Genomic DNA, 18,635 nt, shown 5'->3' on the forward strand with positions numbered 1-18,635 from the left:
CAGGGAGCCATGAGATAGTTTTAAATGGCTTAATGTAAGTGAAATTGGAATACCTTGGTGGTGAGTGGAGGAAAGAGAAGAAATATTTGAACAAGAATTGGTCAAAAAATTTCCAAATTAATGGAAACTATAAGCCCACAAATCCAAGTTATCCAATGCATCCAAGCTCAAGAAATATGTACCAAGGCACATTATGTAATTAGATTTCTTAAGACCAGTAATAAAAACATTATTTTTAAAGCAGCCAGAAAAAAAGAAGCATTGCATACAGAGGACTAAAGATCTCCCACAAAGAAATTCCAGTAATTTTATTTTTTAGCAATGGTTATATGCCACTTCAATTCAGTTTTCCCAACACACTTTATTTATTTATTTATTTATTTATTTATTTCCAACAAACTTTAAAGGCAGGAACTCACTTCCAATAAAAAGACAGAGGCCATGAGGGTAACTAAGGTCAGTATGACATAATTTTCTTTATTCTCTCCAAAGCCATTCACTTTTGCTTCCTTTCTTTCCACAGTAGAATCACAGTTTTGTTTAAGTCTTTTACTGAAAGGTCACAAATCTCTTGGTTCCTTCTTCCTTGTGGTAGAATCTCAGTTTTGTCTAGGTGTTTAGTAACAAGCCATTGATCTCTGTAAATTTGCCCCCCTCTTAGTCTTGACCCACCTGTGACCTGGGAAGTGAATGGAGGAGTCTGCAGAGGGGATGTTCTGGGAAAGATTTACTTTCTGATGAGAAGAGTGTATGCAAGGAGAAACTGCTCCCTGAAGCTGCTCTGCCTCTGTTCTTCTCTAAGTGAAGTTTGGATGTGTTTGGAGTTGCTGCAGCCATCTTGCAGCCGTGAGGAAAAGACCAAGAAACTATCAAGTGCCAGTCCATAGCTCTGACACCGGGCAGCCTGGGAGCCAACCAGAAACTGCCCACCTGTGATGTGAACTCTTTGTCATTAAGCGAAAATGACTCTTTATTTGTTTCCGCCACTGCTAGTAGCATATTGATACCTTTGGTTAAATTCATTCTTCATTGATAGAAGCATAAGATTAGAAAAGAGAAATCAGATTTGAACCTTCACCTTTAGGACCTCAGTCTGATGTTCTTTCCTCCATACCCCCGCTAACATTTTGTTGCCAGCTTCCTCTTTTAAGGGGCTCTGATCTCAGTGATGAAAAAAAAACATGGAATGTCATGAGTGTGACAAAGCTAAAGCCTGACTGTTTCAAAAACAGGGGAGAAGGGGGAGGAAGTACCTGCTAAAGATGCCTCTCAGCACCTGGAGGAATCAGAGTCCCTCTGGCCCATCTGAGCCGATGAACTATGGCCTACCTTCGTTCCCAGACACCTAACAGCTCACTTAATTTCTGTGGTTGCACTTTTATGGACAAAATGAACAGGCTAGTGATCTCAGGAATAAGGGACTCAGGAGCCTGAAAAAACATGGGAGATTTATTCCATGTCCTGCTAACAGTCTTGACTAGTCCTGGGAAATGAATAGGTCCAGGGGACCTGGATGAAGAATTAGCAGGCCAGCTCTTCCCTGCTGGCTTCGGCCACTTTCCATACCCCTTTCAAGAAGTGAAACAGTGACAGATGAAAGGCTCTGAGGAGTTCTGCAGCAAGGAAAACGATCGCTAGGCTTGGTGATCATCGATCTCTTTCACTGGCAAACACCCCCCCCCCCCGACAGCTCAGGGAACCCAGTTTGAGAGACGCTGTTCTGCTATACAGGAGTGGGGATTTGGGGGTCCGTTGGGCAGATCTACTTTCATAAGGTGACAGAATGCAATCTGACATGTTTCTCTCTGGCATAAAAACTCTCAGTGGCTCCCTGCTGCCAAAAGGACCAGGTCCAAAGTCTTTGGCATGGTAAACAGGTCCCTGAGAAATCTGATAATAGCTTCAGCAGCCTACTTTGTTAGCCTGCCTGCAAAGGTTGCAGGCAGAGGGGCCCCCATTCCCTGGCCACACACCATGATGTTTACACTACCATCTCTTTTCATAGCTTCCTCCTATGCCAACAATGTCTCCCTCCTCACCTGGCCAGGGCCCTCTTGCCAATAGAACAATTTGGGGTTCATATCTTATATACCAGCTCAAATGTCACATCTCTGCGAACCCTACTCTGATTTCCCAAAGTAGGCTGGTGGCTTCCTCTTTGTGTACATGTCTCTAATACAGCATTTATCACGTTATTACATGGGCAGGAACTCCAAGTCACAGCCCACATGTCTTTTTTATCTGGATGCCTTTAGTATCTCGTAAAGCATCTAGCGCATAGTAGCTGTTTCATACATCTGTGTCCAAAAAATGAATGGATGCATGCAAGGACACTCACCCACCCTTTTGCTACGCCAAAGCATATGTGAAAGGCTCTTAGGAAGGCTTGAATACAAATTAAGCCAATTTAGAATCTTGAAATAATTTATGCAAATCCAGTTTAATATAGAATTCGTCTGAACTCAATGTTCTGATTTCTCCCCAGCAGACAGGTTCCTCTGAACTGTGCTCTCTCTGACTGTGGTATGAAACATAAATGGAAGATGATTTCACAAAATAAATAAGCTCTTAAGTTTCTGGGGCCACTTTAATCAAAAGAAGTCTAATAGAAAGGTCTATTAACTGTTCATGTGGAAGTTGAGCAATTGTGTAGTATATATTAAGAGGGAAAATAAGGAAATGATGTATGCAAAGAAGAATTAATGACACAGAGGACATTCCTCTTTTAGGAAGGGACTTTGCTGCCTCTTAAAATGAACAATGTGCCTGGTTCAAAGGTTCTAGGCAGAGTATACCAGAGGAAGTTTTTTGGTTTTTTTTTGTTTTTTGTTTTTTGTTTTTCACTATAGTATAAGAGCAAATAAATTTTAGCTCTGGGATTGCTACTAAAAAAAAAAAAAAAAATAGTCGGAAGTAAGGACATCCCTATATCCCTACCTTTACTTCCTGAAGCCAGTACTTCTAGCCTCAGGGCCAGGCCCATCTGCAAATCCGAGTATCTTCTTTATTCTTCTACAGGGCTGAAAAGTCACACTCATAAAGGGTTTTCTTGATACGTATCCTGTTCAGCGATCATGCATTGATGGCCCAATATGTGCCATGCCCAGGGACACATGCCCATTTGTCTCTACAGATACAAAGATGTGTTAAGACTTGTCTTCTCCCTGCTCCCAAAGTAGTGAGAAGACACATATATGAACAAATTTCCCTGGTGCAATGTGCTCTATGCTATAATGCTTATTTATTTGTTTATAAGTGAGAATGCATTTATTAGTCAGATATATTTTTTGAAATTCGCATATAGTTGACACACAATGTTTTAGGTGTACAACATAGCATAATGTATGAACTTTGTCTAAACACTATGTTGTACTGCTTATTTATATGATGCATGGAGGTATCATGGATTTGTATTTATTCTGCTTGGAGGAAGTCTGGGAGGAGATGGAATAGGAACTGCCTCTTAAGAATTAGCACCCTCTATGTCCTTCATAGAGGGAATGACATTGGTATTTTACACAACAATTCACCAAGAACATTTATGGAATGAGTCAAGATTGTTCTATCAATCTATCAATCAATCTATTTGTCAATTGATTTATCTAGAAGTGCTCATATTATGTAAAAATATTCCTTAAAAATAAACACATTATTTTCAATACCAAGGTTTGAAAGTAAACTCTTGATTATGTCTCACGTGTTTGTCTGGTTCTGGAGTTACATGTCTTCCCCTCATTTCTGAGGTTCAGGACTTCATCTTCCAGTTGATATTAAAATTCAAATCAGTTCTTCTTGCTACTTGTTACATCAGCTGATTTCAGTAAAATCCATCTTCTTTTCTCTCTGCAGTTAATAAACTGGTATTGAGCAACTGAAGACGATTTCTTAGTCACTGTCACTGGTGTCACTTAAATACTTCAGGATTCTGATCATGGCCCTGCTTAGCTGATATATAGTCATTTGCTTTTTGAAGGTCCACCATAAATCAATTTGCCTATTCTGCTTCCTTCTTTTTCCTCCTTAAGTGGAAGATGAATTAAAGGATAGGATTTCTTACCACTTCAATGTAAAGCTAAAGCCGAAAGGGGAACAAGATTTAAAAGCTTGAATTTCAGATCTTTAGGCTCTCTACTCACCAACAGATCACATTCATTTTAAGCACATGTTGGACCCAAACAGTGAAAACCACCAAAGTGCACATTAGAAAAGTTGCAATAGATCCACTTTGGCCCAGTAATGACCAAGTAGAGTGAGATCCTAGGTCTCTGACAGGCAGAAATCTGGTTCAGATGTTTCCTAAGTGCTAGGTTTTGCCAGTGGAAGGAAGCAATAAAAACCAAATAAAAGATTGGTACTGCAGAGCTGCTAATTAAAACAATTCAGAGGACATAAATGCTAGAGTAATTTTGAACCCACCATATCAGGCTGGTTTCAATGCAAATGTACTGCTCCGATTTCTCCCTTCATTGGGAGGATATAATTAGTTCAGCTGTAACAGGGTAGAAGCCTTAAGGCAGCCATTTTCTGGTGCTGCCAGCTCCCCCATGACGGAGGAACAGCTGCCACATGCCCCTCCTGCCACGGATTGCACAGAGCTGCACAAGGCTGCTCATAAGGCACCATGAGCAGAAGGCTCAGGTTGCCAATGGGTTTGGCTCTTGCTTAGATAAGGGACATGTTACTCCTCAACCTAGTTGACTCCAGGACCAATCATCATCCTTTTAGATAAGGGAGCTTTGGCTAATACAAAAATCCTCCCCTATTGCTGTGACAGAACAGATTTTTAACATTGGTGATGACAGCCCACACCAGCTACAGTAAGCAGCTCCTCACCCTGGGGTTTGATGCAGGTTGGGGGAGGACAGGAGGAGAATAATGAAGAAAAACATCCTTAAGATGCTTGCACATAAGAAACTGAAGCTTTAAAGAAGTCACATTCCCCAGCTATGGTGACAGAAAGAAAAGATGCCACAATGGGAAGGGGCCTGAGGTAGAGCTTAGAGATGACCCAGCAGGTGGATAACTAGTGGGAAAGCAAGAATGTTTTGGGAAACAGCCACTGAAAGATGGTGCTAGAGTTCAGGTGCAGAATTGGCAATAGCTTCTGTTTGTGCATTGAACAAACCCAACAAAATGGAGCCCACTGATTTGCTTTGGATATTTTTAATAAGTGAAAATATTCTACAAATGATTTCTAGGATAATAAATAGTTTCATGGAACCAAGAAGTGAACTATTATTTGTTTTCCGAGGCTACTATCAAATTTTCAGTTCTTACATCCATCATCTGCTTTCCTGCCCACTCCTGCCCATCCTCACCTATGATAGAGTCCAAAGTAAGGCTGCTTCTTTTTCCTCATCCTTAGTGGGAACAACAAATAGCCAAATGAACATATAGATCTCCCAGCCATGACTGCTGGGAGTATTCATGGTGAGACAGGGGTGGGGGATGGGGATACATAAATGTGGCATCTGAAGCACATTTGCTAATGATTAAAATAGTTCCAAGAACATTTGACAAAGAAACTGGAAATTATTATTTCCTCTGATCAATTAAGAAAAAAAAATACTTTGGGAAAATGTCACCTAAGTGGCAGATTTTCTTTTTAGTAAATGGTAACAAAATAAAGTAGATAAAAGATAGTACTTTTATAATGTGTATAAATTATCCAGACTAACTTCTTATGTTCATAATAATGGACACTATTTTGCTAGTATTGTCCTTTTGAGACTTTTTTAAAGGTATGAGATATAATTCATACATATAATATAAACGTATAATATTTACCATTCAGTGATTATTATATATTATCATTATATATTATATATTCAATGATAGTATATTGGTAAATATATTAAATAACCACCACCACCACCATACACTTCTAAAACATTTTCATCACCCTAAAAAGAAACTCCATATCCAGTAGCAGTCATTCCTCATTCTCCATCCTCCAAGCCATTGGCAACCACGGATCTACTCACTGCCTCTATGGATTTGCCTATTCTGCACATTTCATATGAATGGAGTTATATCTTTTAAGTCTGGCTTCCTTCATTTACCATAATGGTGGCATTAAGGTTCAATCCTGTTGGATCATGATTCAGTACTTCATTTCTTTTTACTGGTGAATAATATCCTGTTGTATGGGTCACCACATCTCATTTATTCATTCACCAGTTGATGGACACTTAAGGTGTTCCCCAGTTTTTTAGCTATTATGAATAATGCTGCTATGAACATTAATGTACAAATTTGTCTGTGAAAACATGATCAGTTCTCTTAGGTATATACCTAGGAGTGGAATCACAGAATTAGATGATGAGTCTGTGTTGAACATTTTGGGAAACTGCCAAACCATTTGCAAAGCAGCTGCAGCATTTTGCATCCCCACCAGCAGTGTATCTAGGCTCCGATTGCTCCACATTCCCGTTAACACTTACTATTGTCTGTCTTTATCACAGAATCCCAGTGAGTGTGAAGTGATACTCATTGGGGCTTTGATTTACATTTCCCCAATGACTAATGATGTTGAGTATTTTTTCATGTGCTTATAGGCCATTTGTGTATCTCCTTTGGAGTGCCTCTACTTAAAATTGTTTTTTTACTTAAGTGATCTTTCCACTACTGATCACTTCTATCTTTTTTCCTCAGATTCATTTTTTTTCTAGAGATTATAGGAGAGGACACTGGACTCTACCTGGCTAGGCTGTGGCTTTGGGAATGAAGCATGATTTTGTCCATTTGGATAATGACAAAGTTGAAAACATTTTTTGAGTACTTATTTTGTGCCAAGCACTATAAGATCTTTATTAACTTACTGCTAAAGAGAAAGCTGTTGCTTGGGCCACATGATTCTTCCTTCGATGCTCGTCAGGAACAGCAGAGTTTTTCTTTAGGGAAACACTCAAGCGGTTCTTCATCTCTTGAGACAGGGAAACGTCCTCACCCCCACCTCCCACCAAAAGAAAAGAGCTAACAGTAGAGATGCATCTATTAGTAGGGAAAATTTCCCGCCGTGTTTTAGATATTTAGAAGAGACTAGTCATCTCTAGACTCAACAGGTACTTCAAAGCTCCATTTTGAACACTTGTAGTTAAGACCATTCTCCTGTTTTCTACAGAGACACCCAAGAAAGTCCTTTTCAGTTTGGTATCCACTCTCTTTTGCCCCACAGACTGTGGACAATGCTTATCAAGGTGACAAAGGAAGAAACCCCACAAAACAATCTACAGAAGAATATGCAGCAAAGCACTGGATTTATTTTCATAGACTACTTGTAGTGATGTTGGCTTAACTAAAATGCAGAGGCATGAGAACTGGGTAAGGCTGCAGAGAGGGGTGTAGGAAACAAACAGACTAAGATCCTCAAAAATAAATCATAAAGGGAGGGATGAAGGTGAGGAAAGGCATTGTCTCTACCAGTCTTATCTTATGAAAGCTAGGGGAGTTATATGGTTTTCCATCTTAGGCTATGTACACACAAGACGTTTATTCCTTTTCTCTCTTAGTTTCTTCCTCTGCCCTTGAAAATCAAGCAAAACCACAGTAAAACTAAACTGAGGATTTGAAATGTCCTATTACCTCAAATCTTCACTTTCAATGTCATGACTTCAGGGTTTCCAGAAATGCCCTTTTCTTCTCCTCCCCAAGTTCCAAATCTATCTTGCTAAAGGGACCAGTTCCAGGTACAGGGGATCTGAATTGTTTCTGCAACTCTAACCTTTAGTGTTTCTAGTGGAGGCACTATTTGGGGAGGAGGGGAGGAAAGAACCTCTTATATCTCACAAAGAAGGCCAATAGCTAATCTACTTTCAACCAAGATGGTTCTGGGTGGGAACTTCCAAGGTCTGTGGTGCTGTTATTTATGTGAAAAAGTTCATCTTCAGCCACACCCTCAGACAAAGACTCCAGGCATAATTTCACAGAATCAAATACAAATGCCAGAATCCTTTAACCTTGTGTAATCCAGGAATTCCCACAAGCCCTTGGGCTCCCCTGGCAGAACCCTGATGTTGAGGGCTTTTCTCTTGAAGATATCACACACAGCTCTGGAGCACTGTGGAAAGAGCATGATGGGTTTTATGGGGTGAATTGTGTTCCCCCAAATTTGCACATGGAAGCCTTAACCCTCAGGACCTCAGAACATAGTTGTGTTTGGGTGTTGAAAGAGGTGATTTGGTGAAAACAAGACTGTGGGTGAGCCTTCTTCCAATCTGTCTGGTGTCCTTAGAAGATGAAGACATTTAGACACAGAGAGAGACAGCAGGGGTGCACACACAGCAAAAAGACCACGTGAGCATGCAGAGAAAGGTGCTGTCTGCAAGCCAAGAAGAGAAGTGTTCGGAGAAAGCCACCCTGCCATCACCCTGACCTTGAACATTTACCTTCAGAGAAAATAAACATCTGCCATTCAGGCTCTTTAGTCTGTGATATTGTGTTACAGGAGCCCCAGCAAATGAATACAGGGAAAGAGGGCCCTGGGGACTCCTGGTGGGGGCAGCCACTCACCCTGTAGTAGTCGGTGCTGTACACGTCCCGGGACATCCCGAAGTCCCCGATTTTCACCAGGAGGTTCTCGCCAACCAGGCAGTTGCGGGTGGCCAGATCTCGGTGCACAAAGTGCTGGGACGCCAGGTAGACCATTCCTGCTGCTATCTGCTGGGCAATGTGCAGCATCTGGGACTGGGTGAGCTCCGTCGGCGGGTTGCCTTCGGCCATCAGCACAGCATCAGGCCCATGGGCCCTGCAGAGGACATGGTAAGTGTGGCTGGAGCCTCAGCTCTCTCCTCCAGGGGCCCCGTCTCCCATGAGCTGTGGGAGCTCAAGGGCTGCCTGACTTAGCTAAAGGGCAGGGGGGAGATGCTTCACTCACAAGTGTACCCCGAAAGCTTTGAGAGTACCCAGGCTCCAATTCCCAGGAAATCTATAATTCTCGGGGCCATCTGGGCCTGAATGGTACCCTCCTACACACACACACACACACACACACACACACACTTCTGTGTTTTGGGGGCTCCAGAGCTAGCATGGGGCCAGGCACTGGCCAGAGCCCAGAGCCCACTGAAAAGCAATGGAGTAAAATACATGAACAAAAATAAAATAAACCAAAACCAAAACATAGGGCGAGAGTTTGGCTCTATTAGAGCAATGGGTCATCATGCCCCAGTGGGAGCCCCAGCCTTCCCCTCCCGTCTCCCAGCTGCAGCTGAGCACCCCTCACCCGGGCCAACGCCTCCTGAGTACCCCCACCTAGGCCAGAGCTCTGCAGCTGGGCTCGGTCTCAACAAGCTGCCCTTGTCTCCCTCAGGCCCAACTGAGCAAAATCCCAGGGCACCTCAGCCTGGACATTCATTCCCTGTAGAAAATCCCATCTCCTGCCCACGCCTCCCTCGACCTCCAGCTCCACATGTGTACTGGCCACCACATGGAGAGCTCTGGAATCACAACACATTGATTCTTTCCCTGGGCCTACATTATTCTTTACACTATGGCGGGGGTAGGGGTGAGGTGTATGGTATTGTATATCTTCTTTTCCTTCTATCTCATACACTTGGCCTTCTCCCAGCTGTGCGATGACTTAAGGCATCTAAACACCGGCACACGTTTCAGGGAGAGGAGCGTCCTCATCTCAGACGAGCCTTGAGCCCCATTAGTCCCCTGCTCCCAGCTCCTGAGTCCTGCCACGACTGGTGTCACTGCTGCCTGATGGCTTGAGGGCAAAGAGTAAAGGGTCCTTCTCTTCTGGAAGCGGTGGTGGAGCAGTCAAAGGGCTGCTCCTTACCAGAGGCAAAACAAGGATGAAGATTCTTTCAGGACAGCTGGAAGTACTCAAAATAAATATAGAAGGGTTTTTTTTTTTTTCAGATTTTATTTATTCATGAGACACACACACACACAGAGAGGCAGAGACACAGGCAGAGGGAGAAGCAGGCTCCCTGCGGGGAGCCCGATGTGAGACTCGATGCCAGGACGCCGGGATCACAACCTGAGCCAAAGACAGATGCTCAACCACTGAGCCATATAGTAGATTTTAAATGGATTTTAAAGTGGACAATCCCACCTGCAGGGCTCCAGAGCTGTATGAGTATTTGAAAACAGAAAGGGTCAGAATTATCCCAGAGCACCCTGCTCCTTCTGCGTCTCCCTGCACCGGGCCAGCCCCACCTTGGTTGGACTGTCCCCACCGGCATTTGCATGCCCCCTTCTCTGGGCTCCAGCCCCCTTCCCCCCCTCCGCCCCTGTGCTTCCACCTTCACTGGATTTCCAAATCTTTCACTCTCTTTTTTTCTCAGAGAACAAGCACTAGATGGGGAGAGGGGAGTGTTCCACCATCAGGAACTAGGGAAGCCTCTTAACTCATCCCAGTCTGTAATGTCCTCATCAGTCAAACAGACAAAGGGCTATGAGGCTGGGTGATCATGTAGGTCTCTCGTATCTCTAAATATCTGGGTCGAACCATCCCCAGGGAGGAGCTTCCTGGGCTTGTGCACACTTCACCTCGGTTTAAACCACAGCCCCATGTGCCCCTCATCACACTGAGAAGCCAGCCGTGTGGGGAAATGCCTCGGGGATCTCTTCCCCTCAAAACTGCTCCCCTGTGGTGGGCAAGGCTCTGGGGATCCAAAATGAAATTGCATCCAATCCTAAGACGCTGGCAGTGACCTCAGGTGACCTGCAGCGCCTCTGCACTGTTTCCTCATTCCATCCCCACCGCACCCTCCTAAGCTCACTGATAGGAGCAGTAGGGAGACTCTGCTTGTGAAGAGCTTTGTGGCTTTTGTGGAGAGCCAGCACTAGCTATGGTGCAAAGTTGCTCTCCCCAGCCTGAGGGGGCAAGGGAGAGGGGGGATGGTTTCCCTATGGCAGGAGACAAAGCCCTGACTGTGACCTCAACACCAGCAGAGACCTGGAAGAGCACACGAAGGAAGAGAAATCCTGAAACATCCAGAGAATCCAGGCCAGGATGTGACCTTCATAGATTTAAATCCAAGAGTGAAATACGATATTGCTCACTTGCCAGAACCTTATTTCAGCCCCTGGCACCTAGACCCCTCCAAGACTCTGTCCATAGGAAAGACTCTGGAGAAGAGGCAGCAGTAGAGACTGGTGCCACAGGCCACCTCTGCACAAACCCCCAGGCTCCAGGGTCCTCTGAGACACCTGAGGCCTGCACTTCTCCCAGGGCCTTCTGCACGCAGAAGGGGTGCAGGAGTGGGGCCAGCCTCTGCATTTTAAGCCAGTCGTGTCCCCTGCTTGCTTTTGAGTTTTTGGACAAGCCTCCCTTTAACGAGAGAAGCCTCTGCATGCTTTCTTTGAGCAGATAATCTTGTAAAAAGAGGGCAGGCAAGTATTCTAAACAAGCTCTCAAGAGGAGTATAAATAAAGTAAAAAAAAAACAGCCTTCTGCTTCATTCCCCAGGTTACCTTGCAGCTCCTGGAAATAAAAACATATTTTACTCTTCTGGGAGAACGTGCCTTAAAAGGGGGGAAAATGCCATTAGCACCCCAGCTTGAGAAGCTGGAAGGTTCAGTGGACTTCTAATGAGGGAGCTGTTCACATTTCCTTGGTTTCTTCTCCCCAGGTGGGTTACAGTCGGCACTTAGCCACACTGTCCAGCTCCAGAATCCTGCGGCATGCTACTTTCTTTCTGAGGTGGTTTTTAATTTTTTTTATTTTTTTTTTATTTAAGATTTTACTTATTTATTCATGAGAGACATACAGAGAGAGGCAGAGATACAGACAGAGGAAGAAGCAGGCTCCCTGCGGGGAGTCCAATGTGGGACTCAATCCCAGGACCCCAGGATCATGCCCTGAGCAAAGGCAGACGCTCAACCATTGAGCCACCCAGGTGTCCCTCTTTCTCAGTTTTTTAATCGGCTACCTCACGAGGAAGCAGTGCGGTGCTTAAGGCTCTGAGTTTTACAGCCAGGGGCTGTGGATTTGAAGCTCAGCTCTGTGATTCACGTTGGTTTTTTGTTTTTGTTTTTGTTTTTGTTTTTGTTTTTGTTTTTTGGACCGTAAAAATGGGAATCATTGTAATAATAGGTTATGAAGTTTATACAAGTTAAACCACTTAGAATGCTTAGGAGGCTCAATAATACTAGCTGCTATTGCTTGAAAAAGCTTTATCTGACTTCCTCTTGTTGGAAGGGAATTCTGGAGAGATTCCAGAGGAGAACTGGCATCTCTTTGCAAGCAAGAATTATGTGTTATACCCATTTCCCAGCCACCCCAGCATAGGGCCTGGCCACGTTGGTACTCAATGTATGGCTTTGGGATGAATAAAAATGGTGAGAGGAAATTGCAGACATCTGTCTTTATAGGGCAGTGCCAATGACACTTGGGGACATGTTCATGGCATTTACGGGCTGCATCCCTTCCAGAAAGGGAGAATGGAGTGTAGTTCGTGGTACATTACTATGCCTAATTCTTGGCATTGAAAACCTCTTGTTACCAGAGTTCAGCAGATTCTAAAATCAAGCGGGAGAGATTTCTAATAGCTCCATGCCTTGTGCAAGATGCCCAGGGAGAATCAGGTGCTTGCTCCTTCTGGAAGCAGGAAGGAGAGCTAGGGAGAGGTTGGCTGAGCCAAAAGTGAAAGGATCAACACACACACACTTACACACATGCTTACAACATGCACACATATGCATATGCGCACAAGTACAGTGTGAGCTCACAGAAGCATTTAATTGCATCCAGGTGAAATACGTTTGTTGTATTACGCTATGTTTTTGGAAAGCACCATTTTTAATTAGAGAAGTAGCATAGAGCATGGGAACAGGAAAAAAATACTTCTATGAACAGTTAGACCTCCACCAAATGTAGCTTCTTTTCCTCCTTTCACATGAGGTCTGAAAGACAAAATCCATCTTCATCCCTTCTCCTATCACCTGCAAGAAAAACTGCTGACACTATGTAATGTGTCGGGATGACTGTTTCTGAGCACCAAGAGTAGGCTACATAATCCTAATCTTATCTGGCATTCTCTCCCCACCCCCATAGTCATGAGCAAGGCAGAGAAGGGGGACTCTTCCCAGTAAAGGACAAACTAAATTGCACGTGTATTCTTGAGCCTAGAGCTGGTAAAAGGGATCCAGGAGGTACCAACCACATGAGGATATTTCTAAGCACAGCAGCATGCTGTCCTCCTCCACCGTTCTCTCAGTGATGGACTTATTAAACTGTAGTTTCTGAATTTTCAAGGCTGCCTGATGCCTGTTTCTATGGAAAGCCCCTCTCGGGGCCCCCAGAAACTGGAGGAGAACAGAGAGGTCTAATGGGCATGGTAACGCAAGAGATATAACATCAGGGCATCTGGGTGGCTCAGTGGTTGAGCGTCTGCCTTTGGCCCAGGGTATGATCCTGGGGTCGGGGGATTGAGTCCCACATCAGGCTCCCCACAGGAAGCCTACTTGTCCCTCTGCCTGTGTCTCTGTGTCTCTCATAAATAAATAAAATATTTTAAAAAATTTAAAAAGAAGAGGTGTAACATCCCCAGGATTGCAGATCTCTCAACCTTGTGGTTCTGGGGACAATACCTATTGATTACCTATCATCACAATGATCCTGACATTCATCATTAAGGTGGATATTATTATGCCCCTTTTACAGTTAACAAAACTGAGGCCAACATCTTTCCTGTGTCTCCTAAGTTTTACTACCTACCAAGATACCACAGGCAGCACACTTGCTAATCTTCCAAAGCTGAGAAGCAGCTACGTTAGAAAGAAAACAACATGTTAGGCCGGAGACATGACATAGGGTCTGCTCAGGCCTACCAGGGGAGTCAAGGCGGCTGGGGCCAAGTGGGTCGGAGACCCACTTGAGCAGACATGGCCGCTGATGCAGACTGGGAGGGAGAATCCAGGATCCCAGCCCACACTGCTGGGACTGCTTCCTCTTTCCATTCATGGTCTTAAATGAGCATCTTCCATTTGTACCTCTGCTCACGGCAGAGAGAAGCATCACTTGACTCCCTTCACCCAAGAGTAAGTGGAATGGTTCTTTTCTTCTGTCCCTCACTCTTCTGTGGCCTCAGTTTCTTTCTCTGCAGAACATGTTGGTGTTGAAACCAAGATGGGCCATTCCAGAAAAAGTTCCAGGGGACCCTTGGCCCCTCCCAAGAACTCCCCATCCTCACCCTCAGGCTATCAGAACCACGGAGGCCTGCCCCCTCCCATGTCTCCCCTCACACCACCCCCACACCGCACCTGAGGAACTTGTTGAGGTCCCCGTGCTTCATGTACTCAAAGACCATGATGAGCGGGTCACCCTCCACGCAGACACCATAGAACTTGACGATGTGCTCGTGCTGGAGGTTGGTCAGCAGCTCAGCCTCGCGGTGAAAGTCCTTGCGTGCGTTGTCACTGGCATCCTTCAGTGTCTGGGGACCAGGGGCAGACAGGGAAGAAAAATCAACACATCTCAGACTGAGCTTCCTATCAGCAAAGGGAAGCTTGTGTTGAGAAGGAGTTACTCTGGTGGGCCCCAAGCTTCCTGGAGAAGGAAATTCATCTCATTTATTATACAAAAGATCAGAAAATGGCCTCATTCCCGAGGAAATACTGTTTGTATTAAAAACTGAGAAGTCCCTTATGGGTATGGGAGGCTTTGCAGTTTATGAAGCGCTTGTACAGATGTTTCCTCATAAGTAACAGACATGAGTTTTTTATAGTCTTCATCCTTTTTATCCTTGTTATCACCCAAATATTACCACAGGCTTCTCTTCCCATTTGGGTACCTGTTATGCCTTCAAGGATGCGATGTGCTGCTCACTTCTGCTCATGTCACTTTGTAGTATGGAAATATTCGGTAGACAGAAGAGCATAATGAACCCTATGCACCCATCTTCCAGCCTGGACATGATCGTTCTGCCAGGTTTATTACATAACACTTCAGAAAGCTTTCTGCCACACGTTCCCACGCACACTGCCGGCTCAGGAAATGCCCCTGTCCTGTGAGCCCCAAGCAGGCCCGTCACATTGCCAAGATGAAGACATCCAGGCCCTGGTGCCCTCAGTTCTCTTCTCAGAGCATCCAGACACCGCAGTGTCACAGCAGGCCAAAGCTGGCGTTTGTTGATGTCACACACCTGAGCTGAACTCTTGACCTGGGCCAACCACAGAGCCAGAGCTATGGTGGCATCATAAAGACACTGACTCGAATCCTGGCCTCAGGTGCTTCTGGGCAAATAAGGAGCTACATCATGTTTATAATTAACTACAATTCCAGCTTAAAATGCACATGCTATATGAACCAGCTCCCTTGCATCTTGTCCAATTTGATCACTTGATGTGTCTCTCAGGAAATCTATGCTTTCCATGCTTCTATTTTCTGCCCACATGACATCAGGTCAGGCCTCCCTGCCTCTGCCCATGTTAATCCCTTTGCCTGGAATCCTGACTCGGGCATAAGTCACTGGTGTTGGAGGCTGACTAATGTCCCCCCCAAAGGCGTCCACATGCCAATCCCCAGAATCTATGAATATATTACCTTCCACAGAAAAGGGACTTTGCAGATGTGAGTAAGGTAAGGGTCTTGATGTGGAGGGATTATCCAAGTGGGCTCCACATCATTCCAAACAAGAGTCCTTGGGTGAGAAGGGTAGGGGTGTCGGGAGAGGGCAGATGTCAGAGTAGAAGCAGAGGTCAGACAGGACAGAAGGCACTACTCTGCTGACTTAGAAGAAGGGGCCATCAGCCAAGGAATGTGGGTGGCTTCTAAAAACTGTAAAAGGCCGGGAAATATTTTCTGCCCTAGAGCCTCCAGAAGCAGCCAGCTCTGCTGACACCTTCCCTTTAGCTTAGTGGAACTGATTTTGCATCATAACTGTGTGAGGAATCATTTCTGTTGTTTAAGCCCATATAGTAATTTGTTACACCAGGAACAATTAAGGGACAAGAAGGGACACACAGAGGATTCCTCTTGGTAGAGGTGGCATATGGCATACGGTGGCTTATGTGAGTCTCTTCTCCAGAGCCTGCAATAATTCCTTATCAGTGTTAGATGGCAAGTGTGAACCTCATATTCACAAAAAATTGACCACTGAAACAGAATGAAAGCACCGTCATCCATCAGATGTGACTAGGGGCAAGACAACACGCTATGTCCAGGATCAGAGAACACCACCAGGCCCCCGGTGGTCTTATTGTAGCTCACTGCCTTGACTCTGCTCTCCTAAGGGAAGATTCCTGACCTGGGCAACTTACAGACCTTAGAATATACGGCAAATCAAGTTCTTAAGGACAAGACTTGGCATGCAAATTAGCAGCCAAGACATTTCTCAGGGCATGCTCTTAGTATTAACACCTGCTGGGAGGGATTGGGCAGAGGGGGAGGTTGAGCTGTGATGTAGTGTCAACAGGCCTTGTCTGGCTCTGCCGGATGATCCTTCAGAATTGTCCTAAGTTGAGTCAAGGGGGCTGGGCCTTTGTAGCTTCCTATCAGTCAGCCCCTGGATGGAGGCCACCCCAGAAACGGAGTGTGACCTTGAGTGGACTTACGGACTGCCCACAGGTTGCTGGCAGCTGAGAACTGTCTGTCAGAGCCTTCCCAGCAAGCGAGAGAGCAAGTCCTTCGTGCCCAAAGGAGGCCAAGAGGCTTGTCATAGAGTCTACCACACGATGAGCTTGCAATATGTAACTTACCCTGCCCAAGGCCGTTCTCTGCACAGGAGGGCACGGATGAATATGCAGGGCCTGCCTCGCATCAGTGACAAGGAAACATTAAAATGACAGAGGCAGCAGCAAGGTCACAAAGTCTTTTCTGCTACAATCTAGCATTTTCATGAATTGCCTTTAGCCAGATTCGAAGCTTTCTCCCCAGTGATGACCTGACTCAAGGAGACAGAAATTATATCCATAGTTTTCTTTAGGCTAGAGGCAGTTGTTTCTTATGCCAAATTCTGGAGATACTGATTGAAAACAAGGGTCTGGCAGTGGGGTTTCCCATTCTCTGTTAGTATGTGGTTTTCTAAGAAGTGTCCCTTAACAGCACTGGCTCTGAAAAGTGAGTAGATTTGGCCTGGCAAGTACTCGGAGAGGCCATAAAACTTTGGGAGGACCATTGCCATGGAAACCACACATTTCTTCATTTAATAACAAAATGAACAGAGGCTGAGAGCCTGGGATCTGGGGCTCTGCTCCCTGGAAGCTCCAGAAACTGAGCTATACCCATCCAAACTAAGATCCTTCATCCCTGCTGCACAGAAAAATGTGAAGTGCTTATCTTGCTGACTGGTTTTGGTTGCTTTTTAATCCAACCACTGTTTTTTTTTTTTGTTGTTCTGCTGAACTTGTAGGTAAAAAATAAATAAATAAATAAATAACAGGGGAAGCAGATGGACTCGGAGGAGATGGACGTTGTCTTGGCCGGGAGCAAAATACACGGGAACATCTCTCGCACTCGGACTTGCATTATGGTTTTGGGTATGTGTCTGTCTCCACTACTTCCTTTGACAGCAGAATCCAGTGTTGGGCAAATAAAAGAACCATTGATCCATGAGGTCTATGCAAACTAGAGATAAAAGAGCATTGGAAAGGAAGGAAAGGTGAACATGCATCTGTAAAGGTAGTGGGACATGGGTCCAACTACAAGCAGAGAAAGCAGACAGGAGAGGAGAATATAAGGATGGAGAGAAGACTTCACAGCGTACTCTCACCTAGAGGGCTGGCCACAAAGACTTGTGTTCTCCTTCTGGTCAGGAAGGTCAGATCCTCCCAATGGTGGGAGATGAAGATGAAAGAAAGAAGATGTTCTAGCTTAGAACTGGAAAAGTCTGGGTTCAAATTCTGACTCTGCCCTGGACCTCTCCGAACTCTGGTTTTCTCCTCTGTGGAGTGAGGGCAATGATACCATCTCCTTCACAGGGTCAGGAGGTGGACTGAGTGAGGTAGCGTAAGCTGAGATGCCTCCCAGGACTCTGGTAGAGAGTGATATTTGAAATCAAAACCACAACCAGGCCTGCATTCTATTTGCTCGCACGAGGATCCAGGGAGGCCAAAAGATGCATGGATAAGGCATAGAGATGGCCCACCATGAGAAGGGGCTATCCCAGAGGTGCCACCATTCTTTTCCAAAAGCCCTTTGAAGCCTGCAGCATCTTTTCAGAAATCAAGATTCCTTATTCGGAGGCTTCCCTGTGTCACTGAGACAGCTTATTTCTGGGGCCTCAGCCTGTCTTTCACAGTGAGCTAGAGAAGGCTACTGACCCCTTTAGGCCATTATCACAAAGCATGAACAAATTTTGCATGTAATCTCTTTTCTTAAGTTTAGCTATATAGTGTTGATTCAAGAATGCTAGATTGTGTGTGTGTGTGTGTGTCTGTCTGTCTGTCTGAGAGAGAGAGAGAGAGAGAGAGAGAGAGAATCAGGCAGTGGGGTAGAGGAGTAGGAAGGGAGGAGAGACAGGATTTTCTTTGGAGGAGGACACCAAACTAAAACAGCTAGTAAGCATCTAACATTTCCATCTCCCCAAAGCAATATCCTACAGTAAGAGACTGTTCTTAGTGTAATGTCTGTCAGAAACTGTGCCTCAGTAAAATTTTTGGATTTAAGAAAGGTTTCACTATTCATGAGGTGAGTGCATCCCACAAACCTAGCTTCATCCTATGAGCCCATCCATTTTTGC

The 18,635-nt window shown here is 44.9% G+C and overlaps 1 protein-coding gene across 11 annotated transcripts in view; it reads right to left on the bottom strand.

Annotated features, from left to right (window-relative positions):
• Positions 1-18,635, bottom strand: part of NTRK2 (neurotrophic receptor tyrosine kinase 2) — a 329,075-nt gene that overhangs the window by 53,762 nt on the left and 256,678 nt on the right. For 6 of the 11 annotated variants that reach the window (XM_049116166.1, XM_025423180.3, XM_025423181.3 and 3 more), the window contains 2 exons: positions 14,218-14,390; positions 8,512-8,746 (listed from right to left, as the gene is read on the bottom strand). In XM_049116166.1, coding sequence (XP_048972123.1) covers positions 8,512-8,746; positions 14,218-14,390 — 408 coding nt within the window. Of the gene's footprint in view, positions 1-6,821; positions 6,976-8,511; positions 8,747-10,018; positions 10,080-12,735; positions 12,898-13,784; positions 14,055-14,217; positions 14,391-18,635 lie in introns of those variants that run through there. The other 5 variants (XM_049116172.1, XM_049116179.1, XM_049116185.1 and 2 more) reach the window with 5 other exon arrangements.

The sequence above is a fragment of the Canis lupus genome, chromosome 1 (genome assembly GCF_003254725.2).
Source record: "Canis lupus dingo isolate Sandy chromosome 1, ASM325472v2, whole genome shotgun sequence".
Lineage (NCBI taxonomy): Eukaryota > Metazoa > Chordata > Mammalia > Carnivora > Canidae > Canis > Canis lupus.